The sequence below is a fragment of the Carcharhinus amblyrhynchos genome, chromosome 16 (assembly GCF_965287045.1).
Source record: "Carcharhinus amblyrhynchos chromosome 16, sCarAmb.v2.hapA, whole genome shotgun sequence".
Taxonomy (NCBI): Eukaryota; Metazoa; Chordata; class Chondrichthyes; order Carcharhiniformes; family Carcharhinidae; genus Carcharhinus; species Carcharhinus amblyrhynchos.
Window position 1 is genome coordinate 19,953,370 of NC_137339.1, and position 19,545 is coordinate 19,972,914.

At 43.5% G+C, this 19,545-nt stretch overlaps 1 protein-coding gene across 5 annotated transcripts in view; it reads left to right on the forward strand.

The window, feature by feature from the left end:
* LOC145353875 (receptor-type tyrosine-protein phosphatase T-like) overlaps positions 1-19,545 on the forward strand; it is a 1,296,999-nt gene that overhangs the window by 311,558 nt on the left and 965,896 nt on the right. For all 5 annotated transcript variants that reach the window (XM_080204786.1, XM_080204787.1, XM_080204789.1 and 2 more), the window contains exon 2: positions 13,874-13,999. In XM_080204786.1, the coding sequence (XP_080060912.1) occupies positions 13,874-13,999 (126 nt within the window). The remainder of the gene's footprint in view (positions 1-13,873; positions 14,000-19,545) is intronic.

Genomic DNA, 19,545 nt, shown 5'->3' on the forward strand with positions numbered 1-19,545 from the left:
TTTACCATTTTAGCTGAGGTCAGTAGATAGCTAGAACTGGCTTTTTTTAAACAATCTATCTGAGAGTTCAGAGATTATAAACTATTGACCAACCAATGACACCCTGAAAGCTGGATTTTCCAATTATTTTGAAGTTTTAAAGTTTATTTATTAGTGTCACAAGTAGGCTTACATTAACAATGAAGTTACTGTGAAAATCACCTAGTCGCCACACTCCAGCAACTGTTTGGGTACACCGAGGGGGGAATTAGCATGGCCAATGCACCTAACCAGCACGTTTTCCGGACTGTGGGGGGAAATCTGAGCATCCAGAGGAAACCTACGTAGACACAGGAAAGAATGTGCAGACTCTAGACAGACAATAACCCCAGCCGGGAATTGAACCCAGGTCCCCGGTGTTGTGCTGCCCTTGTCTTAATCTGAATGGCAAACCATTAAAATAGAATCATATAATCTCTACAGTGCAGAAGGAGGCCATTCAGTCCATCAAGTCTGCACCGACAACAATCCCACCCATGCCCCATCCCTGTAACCCTACTTATTTACCCTGCTATTCCCCTGGCATTAAGGGGCGAGTTAGCATGGCCAGTCCACCTAACCTGCGCATCTTTGGAGTGTGGGAGGAAACCCACGCAGAAATTGGAGTGAATGTGGAAACTCCACACAATCAGTGACCTGAGGCTGGAATGGAACTCGGGATCTGGTGCTTTGAAGCAGCAGTGCTAACCACTGTGCCACCATGCCAATCAAAATAATGCTGACTGGACATGAAGCATGAATCTAATATCCATGTTGCTCGCATTTCCCATTTGAGTGAGAAGTTAGTTCTGTTATTCAGCCAGCCATATCTGTCAGGGGTTGAGTGATTTGTTGCCTCAAAGTGATTCCTTATCACTCGTCCCCATTTAGTAACTGGCATTTTCACTGCTTCCGCGATGTGACTTGCTGTGGGATGTCATACAATACCAAATCACTTACCTTGATATCGGCAACTGTCTGCATATTCCTTATTCTCTCCGTGTCACTCTTGCTCCAGAGGATTATTGATTGTGGTTTTGCTGCTACAGAAATCTCCAGTTCATCAATGAACCATTAGATATCCATTGTAAATTACAAAAAGACTAATGGACACATTTGGTTGACATTTAATCAAGGATTTCTGACTGCATCATCGCTCTAAAATATTCAAGACTCCACTTCTAAAACGATTACATGGATTAGATTATTGGGTGTGAGCATTAACATGTCAGAACTTTGGGCTTATGAATTTTACAGTCACTAATTTTAATTGCCAGAAAGTCTAGAATACAGAAGTTTGGCCGCACTAGTCTCTGTAGCTGATTCTTCCTTCTCAGAAGAGGAGATTGGAGCAACTACAAAGGATTGTGAATGTAGACCAGTCCGTCATGTCAACCATCCATTGGCTCCATCTACGTTTCCGGCTGACTTGGAAAAGCAGCCAACATAATTAAGGCCCCATCCGCCCTGGACATTCTCTCTTCCATTGGGAAAAATATACAGGAGTGTGAACGCATATACCAACCAACTCGAGAGCAGCTTCTTCCCTGCTGCCATCAGACATTTGAATGGACCTACCATATATTAAGCTGATCTTTCTCTACACCCTTGATGTGTCTGTAACACTATGGGCAAGATTCTCTGGTCTCCCAGCCATGTGTTTTCCACTGGCCAGAAGTGGCGCGTTGTTTGCTAGTGGTGGGATTCTCTGGTCCCGCCACTGTCAATGGGAATTCCCATTGACGCCACCCCACACTGGTGGGAAACCCGCAAGCAGGGGTGCACTGCCAGCGGGACCTGTGAATCCCACCTGCATGAACAGCCAGAGAATCCCGGCCTATATTCTGCACTCACTCTTTCTCCCCTATGTATTCTATGAATGATATGTTTTGTCTGTCACAAGAAACAACACTTCTCACTGTATACCAATACATGTGACAATAATAAATCAAACTGAATCAAAATCAAGGCTCCATGGTGAGAGAAATCTCAAGATTTTGAGCTCTTCAGTGCAAATTGGAGTAGCATATAAATCCCAACATTGCACAATATGATTAAAAGTGTTTTTCTTTCTCAGAAACCTGCCAAAAGAGATCATTTCTGAACCAAAAGAAATCTCTTCCCAATCTCTTGTCAGGCCCTCTGAGCAGCTGTTTATTCTTGGCACCACTTCCATTCATTCACCGGAGGGCAGTCTTCTTTTACCTAAGCAGGGCCACCTTCGTTGTAGTGCCTCGGAAATGTAGTGTAATCGATTAATGTTCAATTATGTAAGTCGGGAATCTACATGGTCAGATCACATGACAGCAGAGCATGCTGAGAGATCATTCAATGTGAGGTTTTGTGCTAAGCCTTGTATTGCATACAGCTTGAAGAACATAAGTAGAAGATATGGGGTGCGATCTTACTGGCTGTTCACACCCCGCTCCCACTGCAGCAAGGGCAGAGAGTTTGGCGCCCAACCAAATCTCCGTTCACTGCAGCAGGGATGGGAAAATCCCACCGGTGTGAACGGTGGTAACATTCCGGCCAAAGTTTATCAACAGCCTTGCCTCCAACAGTCTCCAGACCAAGGACAGCCTAAGCTCCGAGCCACAATGATGATAACAGGAGTAACCCCTCCATAGCTGCCTTATTCAATGGAAACATGTTTGGCCTGCTTCTCCTGCAGTGGTTTCACCTCCTGTTCATCAGCAGGATTGCTCTAAGAATGAGCCAGAGTCCCTTCAGGTGTTGCAGTGCAGGATATCCTGCCCTCTTGATCTTGCTGTACACCTTGCACATCGTCAGGTAGCATGTTGGCACAGTGGTTAGCACTGCTGCCTCACAGTGCTCGGGACCTGCGTTCAATTCCTGACTTGGGTCACTGTCTATGTGGCGTTTGCATGTTAGAGTCATAGTGTCATTGAGGTTTACAGCATGGAAATAGGCTCTTCGGCCCAACTTATCCATGCCACCATTTCTTTTTTTAAAACACCTAAACTATTCCCAATTGCCCACGTTCTCCCCATGTCTGCATGGGTTTCCTCCGGGTGCTCCGGTTTCCTCCCACAGTCCAAAGATGTGCGGGTTAGGTGGATTGGCCATGCTAAATTGCCCCTTAATGTCAGGGGGACTAGCTAGGGTAAATGCATTGGGTTATGGGGATAGGGCCTGGGTGGGATTGAGGTCAGTGTGGACTCAATGGGCCAAATGGCCTCCTTCTGCACTGTAGGATTCTATGATAATCTCGTGTCTTGCACTAAGATGAAAAGAAGCTCATCTTTCATTATAGCACCAACAAGTTTGAACGCCAAAGAGACAGTTGCAGCACCTGAGGAGGAATGGTCCAACTGCTCTGCAATGAGACTGCCAGAGCGACCACATACTGTTTAATTTGCTGTGAACTTTCTACATTTTTTTTTTCAGAGCTATGTTTTGCTAATGATGCCTGGCAGGATATATAATTAATGTTCACAAAGTATAAAGTGCATTGAGTTGTGCTGTATGATATTAACAACAAATCTGTTCATATATTTGTAGCATATTACTCTCTTTTTATCAAAAGAATTAACACATTTATTTTAACTCCATTAATGCTTACATTAATATAACAGAGTGGGATTTTGCACATGGGTACAATTACTTCTACTATTGATTTTCAGGCTTCACAGAGGCTAGCTAGTGACACCCCTATATTTTGTAGGAAAGATTGGATGGACTTTTCCCATTTTGCAATGAAGTCCCGCGGAAGGGGCAGGAAAATGGAGTGTTTCCACTGGAGAAGTGGGTGGGAGGGTAGTTGCCGAACCTTCCAGCCCCGACCTCGTTAATTGAATAACCTGGTGTTTTGTTTCATATTCTGTGGCAGCACAAACCTGATGGCGGGTAGTCCATCTTCCTAAGTATGTGCCATATTGAAAAGGTGCCCACATCACTGACCCACTATTCAAGGAAGAAAATGGAGCTAGTGAGAAAGTTGATGATCTCCAGGAACATTCTGAAGCTGGAAGTCAGATCTTCTCCAGAATACCGAATCTGAAAACAACTACCCCCCCACCCTTCCCCTTCTACCCCTGCCTACTGCTGTGGCATTCTGGGGTCCAGGGTTGCTTCATCCTGAAATTGGGAGGCAGTATAGGGTCCGTTCTTCCCTTTGAATAGACGTGAATAGCACTGGTACGATTTTAAAATTAAAATTAGCATTACAGAAGTGAAAAGAAACAGCAGACTTCAATTCTGGCTACTCAGCCAGTCCCTGTACTGTACTGGACAGGATCTCGAAATCTGCAAGCTGAACACACAGTTCCAAACTATATTTTAATTCTTAGCTCCTTATTGTGAGTGTGCTTCACAGTCTGTCTCTGTCCAGAGAAAACAGGTTTTGCAGCTGCTGTTTTCAAAACTTGTTTTGCTTGCTGTGTACTTCTCAGGAATACGGTCAATTTTCAGCTAACCCTGCATGCCTTCTGAGTTTTAAAATGCAGTCAAGTGTTAGCTAACCCGTACAGTCCAGCATTTAAATGTGATTGCATAGGCAGAAATATCTTAAAATGAAGTCTTTGCATAGACTGAAGCGAACAGAGCTCAACATACGTAGGACCTCCAAGGCAGCCCCAGGCATTGTTCAGGTGAGTTCTGCGTCTGTAGTTTCAAATGTGTTTCATACCAGTGCACTTCCCCACTGGTGCCGTGGAGAATTGAGCATGGGTGATTATGTCTTCATCTGCATTCCATTAACAGGAGTTTCATGCTGGGCTCCAGCTGTTTCCTGATCCACCAAGGTGGGCACCAGAGGAAGATCCTGCCAAAAACTCATGCCAGCATGAAACCAATTGTTGTGCCTCTTGCCGTATTGTTCCCCCCCCACGCCTACCATTAAAGCCACCAGCAGGGAAGACATGAGAGAATTTTGCCCACTATGTAGAGGGGAACCTCTTGGGGATCAATTCCACAATGATTCAATGTCAGCTGTGACTCAGTTGTCAGAACTCTCATTTCTGAGTCACAATGTTATGGGTTCAAGTCCCACTGCAGGACTTGTGCAAAAAACCTCTAAGCTGACACTGCTAGTACATTACTGAGGGAATGGTACTTGGTTAGAGGCATTGTCTTTTGAATGAGGCATTAAATCCCATCTTCCCTTTCAGATGGACATAAAACATTGCCAGCCTGGCACCTTGGCACTGCCCACTGGGCATCTTGGCACTTCTACTGGGCAGGCCTTGGACCTTGCGTCCAGGTCAGGGTGGCTTGATTGGGCAGGCCTGCCACGCATTTTGCTTGCAATCCGCGGGGAGATGAAGGGAGGCCCCGCTGCTGCTGCTTGGTATGCGATCAACGGAGGGGCCCAATGCCACTCTGCATGGGATCGGTGGGAGGGCCCAATCGGTTTGGGTTGTGGGGGCAATATTTCTGGGTAGTAATAGGCTGGGGGCCCTGACGATAGTGGGGGAGAGGCTGGGTGGAGGCCAGCTGCGATAGCAGAGGCCTGACAGATCTCTCTTTTTCATCAGGCCTGTGCTGTTGCAGTTGCACATGTGCTGTCACAGAGGTCTGTATATACGCAATAGCTCCCTCTACTGCTTGATCAAACTGATTGGCAAGTTTGCCCATTGCCTCCAGTAGCTAGAAACTGTCTAGCCCATTATTTCATGCACTAAATATGTAAGATTGGATGTAAAGACTCACCCAAAAAGCAGATCTGTAACTCTCTCATTTTCACGCTAACTAGAACACTTAGAATTTTTCTCATAAAATCCCCCATGAAGTTTCTCCTGAACTCACAATTGCATTCATTTGTCGTTATCTTATACTTTTGACTCCTAGCATTGAACTCTTTCTTGTCCATTTGAGCAATTGTAAGTTTTCTCTGTTGCTACATCTGACTGGGTTCCCTGGATTGAAGAACTCAGATATGTTCCTACAGACAGAGAACTTGAATGTAAACTGTACATGTGAACTTTTCAGCAGCTTAGTTTAAAAATTCCTTTGCATAGTGACGAGTCAGATATTTGGCTAACAAAAATAAATTGCATATTTTACTGCAGAATTGGGCAACTTTCCTCAGTGATGATTTTCAGCATTTGCTCACATCTATAAATCAGAGACAAGGTTGAGGTGCATCAATTGTCTTACTGATACCCAAAGCTTGTCTAATGCAAATTGCAGTTGGATCTGTAAATGGGTAAACTGTCTACAGTCGTGGTTGGAGCAAGGCTGCAAATCAGGGTCACAGATTGATGACAGGACCCTGTTTGTAGGGCCATAGAATCATAGAAACCTACAGTGCAGAAAGAGGCCCTTCGGCCCATTGAGTCTGCACCGAACACGATCCCACCTAGGCCCTACCCTCATATCCCTTCATATTATACCCACTAATCCTCTAATCTGCACATCCCTGGACACTAAGGGGCAATTTCTTAGCATAGCCAATCAACCTAACCCGCACATCTTTGGACTGTGGGAGGAAACCAGAGTACCTGGAGGAAATCCACACAGACACGAGGAGAATGTGCAAACTCCACACAGACAGTATCCCGAGCTGGGAATCGAACCCAGGACCCTGGAGCTGTGAAGCAGCAGTGCTAGCCACTGTGCTTGCGTGCCGCCCATTTTGTGCGGGTTCAGTCAGTAGTTAGGAAGGCAAATGCAGTGTTAGCATTCATGTCGAGAGGGCTAGAATACAAGAGCAGGGATGTACTTCTGTAAAAGTCTCTGGTCATACCCCATTTGGCGCATTGTGAGCAATTTTGGCCCCATATCAAAGGGAGGAGATGCTAGCCTTGGAAAGGGTCCAGAGCAGGTTCACAAGAATGATGCCTGGAATGAAGAGCTTGTTGTATGAGGATCAGTTGAGGAGCTCTGGGTCAGTACTCGTTGGAGTTTAGAAGGATGAGGGGGGGGATCTTATTGAAACTTACAGGATACTGTGAAGCCTGGATAGAGTGGATGCAGAGAGTACCTTTCCACTAGTAGGAAAATCTAGAACCAAAGGGCACAACCTCAGGCTAAAGGGACAATTCTTTAAAAGAGAGATAAGGGGGAATTTCTTCAGCCAGAGCGTAGTGAATCAATGGAACTCTTTGCCACAGAAGGCTGTGGAGGCCACGTCATTGAATGTCTTTAAGACAGAGATGATAAGTTCTTGATTAATAAGGGGGTCAGGGATTATGGGGGAAAGGCAGTAGAACGGGGATGAGAAAAATATCAGCCATGATTGAATGGAAGAGCAGACTCAAGGGGCTGAGTGGAATAATTCTGCTCCTACATCTTGTGGTCTTGTATAATTTGCAGGTATTACTGGGCTGAACATGTGTTGATTAGGCATTAAGCAGCCGAAACTGCTCTACTTAAGGGAATACTCAAGATATTTTGGTTGGGATAATTTTTGTGGTGCCGATAGGGACAGCCCGTTCTTCCTGGCATGACAGAAATAGCACAGCCCCTATTTGACCTCCCCTGGGATCAGCTGTTCCCCCAAACTATTGGCCAATGCAACACTGGCTGGCTTGACCCATTTCCTTTCACAACTGGTGAATTGCAGCAGGGCAGCGGTTTGGAGTCTGAAGCTTACCGCTCCTCACTCAATGTTTTTGAGATTTCCCAGTGTTCACTCTGGGCAAATGGAACAGGCTCTCTGCTGACTTTGCAGCTGTTTTGGGCAGAGGTCGCAGTTCCCTTTTCAATTGCAGTGAATTAATCAAAGACCGATAATTTGGATGAACAAAGTTAGCAAAGGATTTTTATTTTTGTGAAGAGACAATCTGAACCAATTAAAATGCCTCGCAATAGAATAGCCTAGTTGTGAAACACCAAGTGTTAAAGAATAGATTTTAGCAAAATTGCAAATATTGAGGGTAGTTTTCCTGGACTGCCTGTTATGGGAATCGTAGCTGGTGGTGGGGGAAGGGCGACCATGTAAAGGTCCATTAGCTTCAGCAGGATGTTCTGGCCTTGGGGGTGAGTGCGGGGAGAAAATCCTGCTATGTGACTTTGGATATTGCCATTGCAATTAACTGTGATGAAAACATTAAAGACACAATGGTTAGCACTGCTGCCTCACAGTGCCAGGGATCTGTGTTCAATTCTGGCCTCACGTCACTGTTGTGTGGTGTTTGCACATTCTCCCCATGTCTGCATAGGTTTCCTCAGGATGCTCTCATTTCCTCCAACAGCCCAAGAGTGTGGACAGGCCATTCTAAGTTGCCCCTTAGTATCAGGGAGATTAGCATTTGATTTGATTTATTATTGTCACTTGTAAAAGTATTGTCACTTGTAAAAGTATTGTTTCTTGCACATTACGCATATAAGGCATACCGTTCATACAGAAGGAAACAAGAGTGCAGAATGTAATGTTGCAGTCATAGCTAGGATGTAGAGAAAGATCAATTTAATGCAAGGTAGGTCCATTCAAAAATCTGATAGCAACAGGGAAGAAGTTGATCTTGAGTCGGTTGGTATGTGACCTTAGACTTTTGTATCTTTTTCCCGACAGAAGAAGGTTGATCTGGCTGCTACTTGAGCAGTGAAAGAGAGAATGTCCAGGGGTCCTTAATTATGCTGGCTGCTTTGCCAAGGCAGCAGGAATTGTAGACAGAATCAATGGATGGGAGGCTGGTTTGCATGATGGAGGTTAAATATATGGGGTTATAGGGATAGGGCCTGGGTGGCTCTGTTGCTGCTGCAAGTTCGATGGGCTGAATGACTTCCTTCTGCACTGTAGGGATTCAGTTCCTTTCTGTGATAATCTTCACATTTTCAAGGTACATTTGTAAAACCTACAAGATGTGCGTGTGCACCAAAATTAAAAGCCCTGCGTTTACTTGTATTAATTATGTAATGTAACCAGTTAATTCTGTGCATATTTAGACTGCTTCATTCTGCACTAATAGGTGAAATACCACTCATAGGATTTAATGATTCCTCTTTGACAAGATAACAAATTGCACATGATTCAAGTATAGTACAAATATGTAACAAGGAGAATAGATGAGTATCTATAGTTACATCAAAACAGGAAAGCAATTAACAGATTAGTGGAAGATGAGGATATAATCATGTCATAGAAAAATGCCTTTATCTATCCTGGAGGGAGAGATTACAGTTTTATAATTATAACCACAGAATAAAAAATCAATGATCAGATATGTGATAAGATTTGTTTGTAATGATTCATCCAGATGTATTTTGTGAGTTACTTCTAACTGCATTGATGAAAAAGTATTTTGTGGTTTAGAACAATCCATTAAGCTAACTGTTTCTGCTTTGTACATGTGACTTTTCACTCCCCATCTATCCCGTGCCTCACAAGGCCCAACAAATCCTGGGGCAGTCTTGAGCAGGAGATCTGAGCACAGCAGAACTTCCACTTGGCCACTGAACAAAGGACAAAAAAAAATACAGCACAGGAACAGGCCCTTCGGCCTTCCAAGCCTGCACCGACTATGCTGCTCAACTTAACTAAGCCGCCTATTCTTCTGGGGACCACATCCCTGTGTTCCCATCCTTTTCATGTATTTGTCAAGATGCTCCTTAAAAGTCACTACCGTATCTGCTTCCACTACCGTAACCCCCCCACCCCCCACCCCCCAGCAATGAGTTCCAGGCACTCTGTGTAAAAAATCTGCCTCGTACATCTCCTTTAAACCTTGCCCCTTAAACCTGTGCTCCCTAGTAATAGACTCTTCCACCCTGGGAAAAAGCTTCTAACTATCCACTCTGTCCATGCCTTTCATAATCTCGTAGACTTCTATCAGTTCGCCCCTCAACTCCATCGTTCCAGTAAGAGCAAACCAAGTTTCTCCAACCTCTCCTCACAGCTAATGCCCTCCATGCCAGGCAACATCCTGGCAAATCTTTTCTGTACCCTCGCCAAAGCCTCCACATCCTTCTGGTAATGTGGCAACCAGAATTGAACGTTATATTGCAAGTGCGGCCTAACTAAGGTTCTATAAAGCTGCAACATGACTTGCCAGTTTTTAAACTCAATGCCCCGGCCAATGAAGGCAAGCATGCGTATGCCCTCTTGACTACCTTGTCCACCCGCATTGCCACTTTCAGTGACCTGTGTACCTGTACACCCAGATCCCTTTGCCTATCAATACTTTTAACAGTTCAGCCATTTACTGTATATTTTCTATCGGTATTAGACCTTCCAAAATGCATTACCTCACATTTGTCCAGATTAAATCCATCTGCCATCTCTGGCCAAGTCTCCAACCGATCTTTACCCTGCTATATCCTCTGATGTTCCTCATTGTTATCTGCAACTTGGGTCATCTGCAAACTTACTAATCAAACTAGCTATATTTTCTTCCAAATCATTTATATATATTACAAATAGCAAAGGTCCCAGCACTGATCCCTGAGGAATACCACTTGTCACAGCCCTCCATTCAGAAATGCACTCTTCCACTACTACCCTCTGTCTTCTTTGACCAAGCCAATTTTGTATCCACCCTGCTAGCTCACCTCTGATCCCATGTGACTTCACCTTCTGCACTAGTCTGCTATGAAAGATCTTGTCAAAGGCCTTACTGAAGTCCATGTAGACAACATCCACTGCCCTGCCCTCATCAATCATCTTCGTCACTTCCTCAAAAAACTCGATCAAGTTTGTGAGACACGACTTCCCTTTCACAAAACCATGTTGCCTCTCACTAATACATCCACTTATGTCCAAGTGGGAATAAATCCTGTCTCAAGGAATCTGCTCCAATAATTTCCCTACCACTGATGTAAGGCTCACTGGCCTGTAATTACCTGGATTATTCTTGCTACCCTTCTTAAATAAAAGAACAACATTGGCTATTCTCCAATCCTCTGGGACCTCCCCTGTAGCCATGATGTGGAGATGCCGGCATTGGATGGGTAAACACAGTAACAAGTCTCACAACACCAGTTCAAAGCCCAACAGGTTTATTTGGCAGTAAACGCCACTAGTTTTCAGGGCTTTTCCCCTTCGTCACTCACATGATGAACGGGAAAAGCCCCAAAAGCTAGTGATGTTTGCTACCAATTAAACCTGTTGGACTTTAACCTGGTGTTGTGAGATTTCTTACTATGTTGACCTTCTCTGTAGCCAGTGAGGATGCAAAGATTTCTCTCAAGGCCCCAACACTTCAAAAAACTCGATCAAGTTCATGAGACACGACCTCCCTTTCACAGAACCATGTTGCTTCTCACTATTACATCCACTTATTTCCAAGTAAAAATCAGGCCCTGGTGACTTGTCTATCTTAATGTTTCTCAAGAACCCCAATACTTCCTCTTTTTTGATCTCAATGTGACTCAAACTATCCACACATCTTTTCCCAGTCTCATCATCCACCAAATTCTTCTCTTTGGTGAATACTGATGCAAAGTACACATTTAATACCTTACGCATTTCTTATGGCTGCATGCATAGATTCCCTCCCTTGTCCTTGAGTGAGTCAACCCTCTCCCTGGTTACGTGCTTGCTCTTTATATATGTATAAAAATCCTTGGGATTTTCCCTAATCCTGCTGGCCAATGCTTTTCCATGACCCCTTTTAACCCTCCTTACTCCTTGCTTAAGTTTCTTTCTACTTTCCTTGTACTTTCCTGCTGATGGAAATTGTGGAACAGATGTTTGAGACTCCCAATTGCAGTTCAGTAGAAGAGACAGGAGTTTTACTTCTTCATAAATTATCTTTATTTCTTTGATCCAACTCCAAATACAATTCTGAACCAACATCCAGTCCACCTGCAGTCCGTTTATATGTCAGTGACTTCCGTTGGGCAATTGATATCAAATTAGGACATAATTAGGACAAGGGGCGCCATGGTAGCACAGTGATTAGCACTGCTGCTTCACAGCTCCAGGGAACTGGGTTCAATTCCCAGCTCGGGTCACTGTCTGTGTGGAGTTTGCACATTCTCCTCGTGTCTGTGTGGGTTTCCTCTGGGTGCTCCGGATTCCTCCCACAGTCCAAAGATGTGCGGGTTAGGTTGGTTGGCCATGCTAAAATTGCCCCTTAATGTCCTGAGATGCGTAGGTTAGAGGGATTAGCAGACAAATGTGGAGGGATATGGGGGTAGGGCCTGGGTGGGATTGTAGTTGGTGCAGAGTCAATGGGCCAAAGGATCTCTTTCTGCACTGAAGGGTTCTATGATTCTAATTGGAAGGATTAGGGTTAACTGTTCTTTACAATAGGCTATTTTAAATCTTCAGACATTTGGCTAGGTGCCTACCTCATTTATAGCACAACTACCTAAAAGCGTGAGAGACAAATTTCAACATTGCACCTTGCCATCGTATCCAACCCCAAAAACCTCTTCAATAAGTGTGACTGATTTCCACTGCTGGCCAAGTGCACTGCAAAACATGACTTCAAATTTTCAAACACAAGGGGTGGCATGGTGGCACACAGGTTAGCACTGCTGCCTTACAGCACCGGGCACCTGGGTTCAATTCTGGCCTGGGATCATTATCTTTGTGGAGTTTGTACATTCTCCCTGTATCTGCATGGGTTTCATCCGGGTGCTCTGTTTTCCTCGCACCCTCCAAACGTGTGTTGGTTAGGTTGATTGGCCATGCTAAATTGCTCCTTAGTGTCAGGGTGGTTAGCAGGGTAAGTAAGTGAGGTTACAGAGAATTGTTATTGGTGCAGGTTCAATGGGCCAAATGGCCTCTTTCTGCACCATAGGGATTCTGTGATTCCAAATCCATCACCGTAATACAGGACACCAAGAACTCTTGGGAAGCCAAGTGTTGCTATGATGACAACAAAAACAGAAACTTTTATTCACACAACTCCTTTAATGTCATGAAAATCTAAGGGCACTTCAGAGGAGCATTATAAAATGCAATTTGACACCAAGCCACGTGAAGAGATATTAGAATGATCAAAGGATGGTCTGTCACTTTTGGAGGAATCTGTATATGCTGTTTTTTGGTGGAGTCAGAGGAGATTATGAAGGTAAGTAGGTGTGAGGCCATGAAGGGATTTGACAGCAAGGATGAAAACTTCAAAATCAAGTGAGCCAGTTCGATCAATGAATGATGGAAATGGGACTTGTGCGAGTAAGGGCATGCCCAGCAGAGTTTTAGATGACTTCCTGTAGAAAGAGAGTAGAATGTGGGAGGCTGGCCAGGAATGCATCAGGATAGTCTTGTCTGAAGATGACAGTAGCATGGACAATGGTTTCTGAAAGATGCACAAAGGCAGGGTTTCCTGCATATCTCAGCAGGGACTGGCTCTCCCAATGGCACTTTGGAGCTTCCAGCCCTCTGGATTGTCAGCACCAGGAACCCGCTCACCATCATTAACAGGATGGAGGTACATGAACTGCCAATTAGGAGGCTAGCTGTGGTAGAATTGTAGTGACCATCCCACTGCCAGCAAGTGTGGGCTGGGTACCTGATTTTCAGTGTGGTATCAGGGTCCCCACATCCATGGTAAGTTTCAGACACATAATTTAAATCGCAAATACTTTAACAATCCTGTCGGAGTAAAATGATTTAAATGTTAATTCCACTGCAAAAACGTTCATCCCTAGAATACACATTGTGTGCCTATTCTAATTGTTTTTCTTATCCTTTGCCCATTAACTTTGACATTAATCATTATCTTTGGAGTTTGCATATTTTGTTTTCTTTTACCCATGGAAATGTCACAATAGATACTGTTTTACAGAGCCAAACTCATTATCATTTACTAAAAGGCAAAACATAAGCAAACATGTTGCAAAAGACCTTTCTAATCAACTTTCCCAAGCCCTGAGGTCTATATTATGGGTAATGCACTTGAAGCTTATTATCTGTTTTTGTACAGAAGCCACTGATGTGAACGTATGTGTAATCATGCACACGTTTATTACTCAAGTTAGTTTCTCAATTATTTTTCTGCAGGCAGTTGCTCGTTTGATGAACATTACAGCAGCTGTGGATACATCCTGGCTCTTGGGACCAATGGACTGACCTGGGAACAAATTAACACATGGGAAAAGCCGTCCACAGACCCATCTGTGCCAACAGGTGATTACAGCTGGCATCAGCCTGATAAAACAAGTTCCTACTGACATGATATGGAATCTGGCAGTGCCTACGCTATCAGTGAGAAGTTGCTATTTTTAGCTATAAGAAATATATTCTTACGGTAAACACCTTAGAAAACACGGAAACCCAAAGCTAACAATCACAAATGTAGCTATTGCTAACATACTCCTAATGAAAATTATAATGTTCAACTGTATCATGTCTGAATGTCCCATTATTCAATAGAGAACTCAGTGAATTGAGAGGCAATGTAACATACTGTTAAGTTTTGTCTTTTGCTTGGTATTGTGCAGTAGAATGCACTGGCAGTGGACCATAATGAGGGCTCAATGCACACTCTGTGAACATGCATTGTATTATAGTTACAGTTCAGCAGCTAATGTCAATCATTGATATTCCTTTGGGGCTTCTTTCCAATGTTAAATTTAAACTCGCAGCCAGATTAATTTGTCAAAGTCAGTAACAACTTTTGCTTTCCTGTACAGAGGTACACAGATGGGCAGGTGCACTTTAACACAGAGTCATTCGAGACCTTTGTAATAAATCAGTGAACACGATCACTTTGTTGTACTGCTGCCCTTTTCTTTCATAGAATCCCTACAGTGCAGAAAGAGGCCACTCAGCCCCTTGATCCTGCACTGACAACAATCCCACCCAGGCCCTGATCCCCTACTAATCCCCCTAACACTAATGGATAATTTACCATTGCCAATCAACCTAACCTGCACATCTTTTGACTGTGGAAGGAAACCAGAGCACCCAGCGGAAACCCACGCGGACATGGGGAGAATGTGCAAGCTCCACACAGACAGTTACCTGAAGTCAGAATTGAACACAGGTCCCTGGCACTGTGAGGCAGCAGTGCCAGCCACTGTGCCACCATGCTGCCCATTTACTATGATAGCTAGTCTAATTTTAGGTTATAAACATGTATTTTTGTTAAGACAACTTAGTAAGGACACATTACTACAATGTTTGAGGTAGAGGTTTGTCTGTCATTGATAATATTCACATAGAAGACATTTGGTAAAAAGTAAATTGCAAATAAAGCAACTTTTAATAGGCGAGAATGATTATCGTGAAACAGCATCATAACTGAGGCTATTAAACATCAGATGTATTAGCAATAATATTTTCAAAAGCACTTTTGCATAAATTCCTTGTTTTAAAAAAAACTTTCTTTGTGATATCTGACTTTAGAATCAATTTTCACAAGAATAGCATTTAATTGACAGTAATAAACAACAAATACACATTTGACAAAGTATGAATGAAGTTCTTTCACTGATATGAAAAATTGGTAACTTCACTTCTGTCACTCTTGATTTATTATTGCTTTTTATATGAATAAAATAATGCGAGCAATGTCCTGTCACTGTTTTGGTGCTCAGATTTATACTGTGTGATAGCTTTAACTATGATGTGGAATTAGACCATTAAGGGATAGTTCACTGAGCCGTTAATGTTATTAATTTTTATTTGCATGGATAAAATTAACTGTTTTATCACCTGCTCTTGTATAAAAGCTGACAGGGTCCTTGTCAGACCATTATTTATTGGGAAGTAGGCTCACAAGCCTGTGTTTTCTGTGGTTCTGTTTTGCATTATTCAAAAGCACAGTAAATCATTGCATGGAATATTTCACAATATCAAGATCCATTAGCAATTTTGTAGAGCCTTTTGTTCAAATCAGTTTATGGTGGCAAGGTGGTTAGCACTCACAGAACCAAGGACCCAGGTTCGATTCCTGGCTTGGATCACTGTCTGTGTGAAGTTTGCATGTTCTCCCCATGTCTGTGTGAGTTTCCTTCAGGTGTTCCAGTTTCCTCCCACAGTCTGAAAGACAAGCTGGTTAGGTGCATTGGCCATGCTAAATTCTTCCTCAGTGTACCCGGACAGGTGCTGCAGTGTGGCGACTAGGGGATTCTCACAGTAACTTCATTGCAGTGCTAATGTTAGCCTAATAAATAAACTTACACTTGCAATCCCTATGGCAGTGGGTCTCAACACTGTAGGGCTAGAAAATCCCATGGTGTGGAGATGCTGGCGTTGGACTGGGGTAAACACAATAAGAAGTCTCACAACAACAGGTTAAAGTCCAACAAGTTTATTTGATAGTAAATGCAGTAGCTTTCGGGATTTGCCCCTTCATCAGGTGAGTGGAGAGTTCTGGTCACAAACAGAGCATATAAAGGCACACACAGTTTATAGAATACTGATTAGCATGCAAGTCTTTACAGCTAATCAATTCTTAAAGGTGCAGACAATGTGAGTGGAGATAGCAGTAAGCATAGGTTAAAGAGATGTGTATTGTCTCTAGGCAGGACAGTAAGAGAAATGTTGCAAGCCCAGGTAAATCATGCGGGTTACAGATAGTGTGACATGAACCCAAGATCCCGGTTGAGGCCATCCTCGTGTGTGGAACTTGGCTATCAGTTTCTGCTCAGCAACTCTGCGCTGTCAAATGTTGTGAAGGCCGCCTTGGAGTATGTTTACCCAAAGATCAGAGGCCGAATGCCTGTGACCGCTGAAGTGCTCACCAACAGGAAGGGAACAGTCTTGCCTAGTGATTGTCAAGCTGTGTTCATTCATCCGTTGTCATAGCGCCTGCATGGTCTCCCCAATGTACCATGCCTCAGGACAGCCTTTCTTGCAGCGTATCAGGTAGACAACATTGGCCAAGTTGCAAGAGTATGTACCATGTACCTGGTGGATGGTGTTCTCACGTGAGATGATGGCATCTGTGTCGATGATCCGCATGTCTTGCAGAGGTTTCTGTGGCAGGGTTGTGTGGTGTTGTGGTCACTGTTTTCCTAAAGGCTGGGTAGTTCACTATGGACAATGGTCTGTTTGAGGTTGTGTGGTTGTTTGAAGGTAAGAAGTGGGGGTGTGGGGATGGCCTTGGTGAGATGTTCGTCTTCATCAATGACATGTTGAAGACTTTGAAGAAGATGTTGTAGCTTCTCCGCTCCAGGGAACGAAGGATACTCTGTCCACCATGTCCCGTGTTTGTCTTCTGAGGAGGTTGATGCGTTTTTTCAAGCACATTGGAACTGTCGATCGATGAGTCGAGCGCCATATCCTGTTCTTAGCGCATTTTTCAGCATCTGGAGGTGTCTGTTGCAATCCTCCTCATCTGAGCAGGTCCTGTATATATAGGGCTTGTCCGTAGGGGATGGCTTCTTTAATGTGTTTAGAGTGGAAGCTGGAGAAGTGGAGCGTCGTGAGGTTATCTGCCTCAGCACCTCACTGTACCGCAAGCCCACAGATAACCTTACGATGCTTCACTTCTCACTTATTGTCCTGTCTGGAGACAATACACATCTCTTTAACCTATGCTTAATGCTATCTCCACTCACATTGTCTGCATCTTTTAAGAATTGATTAGTTGTAAAGATTCACATTCTAATCAGTATTCTGTAAACGGTGTGTGCCTTTATATGCCCTGTTTATAACTCTCCACTCACCTGACAAAGGGGCAAACACTGAAAGCTAGTGGGTTTACTATCAAATAAACTTGTTGGACTTTAACCTGGTGTTGTGAGACTGCTTACTAGAAAATCCCAGCCAGAGCTTTAGTTGAAGAGTTCTTCAAGCATTTAACGCCTCTCCTCTCTCACTGGGTTGGCCCATAAGTGCTTGACCATAGATTATTTTGACAGCGCTGACAAAACACACTTGTCATTGGTATCTGCAAGTTGCTGGATCTCAAAAAAAAATTGCATGCAGCATTTATTTCTTATACTGTGGGGTTTTATGTTGTACCACTGCTTTAGCCACCTGTAGGACTGCTTGAGTCATGGTGATGTTCCTCGTCTGCAGAAGCTATGTGCCTATGTTGGATACTTACCTTTTTTATTTTTTTGGTACCTTTCAGTACTTTATTTCTAATAAGAAAGCCAATTCAAGTTAAGTCTAAGCTTGATCCCCACATGAGGGACAAGCAAGATCCAAGCTGACAAGATAAGACATTACATCCCATCTTGGGCTCCCCCACTTGAGTTTTCCGCTGGCATAGGGTGACATCAATGGGAATTCCCATTGACAGCAGCGTTACCAGAGAATCCTGTCGCGAGCAAACAATGCGCCACCTCCCGCCAGCAGGAAACACACGGCTGGGAGGCTAAAGAATCTCGCTCCGTGTCATTCTTGCAGTGTCATTGGGTCAAAATCCCAGAACTCCCTCTCTAAAAGCACTATGAATGTAGCTAGGCCTCACTGTAGTGTTTAAGGAACCCAATCAGCGCCTTCACAAGGGCAATTAGGGATGGATAGTTAGTGCTGTCCTTGCCCGGTACAGCCCACATCGCATGAAAAAGTTGTTAAATATAACGCAATGTATAATGTGCTAAAGAGATATGAAGTTTGTCCTGCAGTTGACGTTTTTTATGGATGAAACTATTTTCAATTATGAAGTATCACAGCACCTACAATTTTTTCGTAGCTTTCTAATTGCGCCATATTAGTTTTTGCTTTAGTAGATTTCTTCTGCCCCTACAAATCAAGTTAGATAAGACATTAGACATTTGATCTGCGGAGAAGCCTTCCTCGTTTGGAAAATGGGCAATTAAATGGAATTCTCTGTCTCAAAAGGACACCAACAGAAGATCCCACAATAAATCCTAGTTTCATCAAGACACAAAACGACACACAGACTAATCTATTTGTGCTCAGCGTGTATATGTGTGTGCTGCTTGAAGTATTTGACATTAAATTTATGTTGAATTCTAAGTGAAATTTGTTCTTGTGTTGTCTCATGAAGAGATCTAGAGGCCTCTGAGGTTAAACAATAATGGTTTATTAATAACACATATGTAGATACAGGATATAGCCCTGTCAAGGTGCTATCTCCATGCTGACTTCTCCCAGATTCACCACTACACTCTATTACTTCCATGTGACTCTCAACACTGTAATGTGGATGGCACTATTTCCCCCAGTACTGTATTAACTTTTGCAGCCCTGAGCACCCTTATACTACATCTCCCAACCCTCCTACCACCACCAAGCTTTTACCCAAATGTATTTACAGTAATACTTGCATGCTTTCCCATCTCCCCGCTCCCCCCAAGTCTCTGACTTTACACTTTCAGATGGTCTGGAAGCTTCATGACTCTTCCAGATTTTGCTCCTTACAAGTTTGGAGAAGTGATGGTCTCACCTGCTTTCGGCTGACATTGTTGGTCTGTGATCGATGGTGTAATATTTGGCATTTCAAATACTCGGGTGTCAACATCTGGTTCAGTTCTTGCACTTCCTTTGTGTGATATTTTTCTTTATCGACAATCTGTCTTCCTTGGTTGGATACCATGGGCTTATCACTCTCCTTCCGGAGGGAATGTTCACTCCGTTCAGTCATAGAGAGAATTTAGGTTATCTTTTCCGATGAGATTTGCCAGGTTCTTTCTTTTTCAGAATTGAAGGTTTACCTCCCTTATTTCTGTATTCTCCTCATCCTTGAGCTCAGCCTTCAGTTTGGCTTCTAAAGCTGTGTTGTGTTTCTTCATGTGCACATGTGTTTCCTT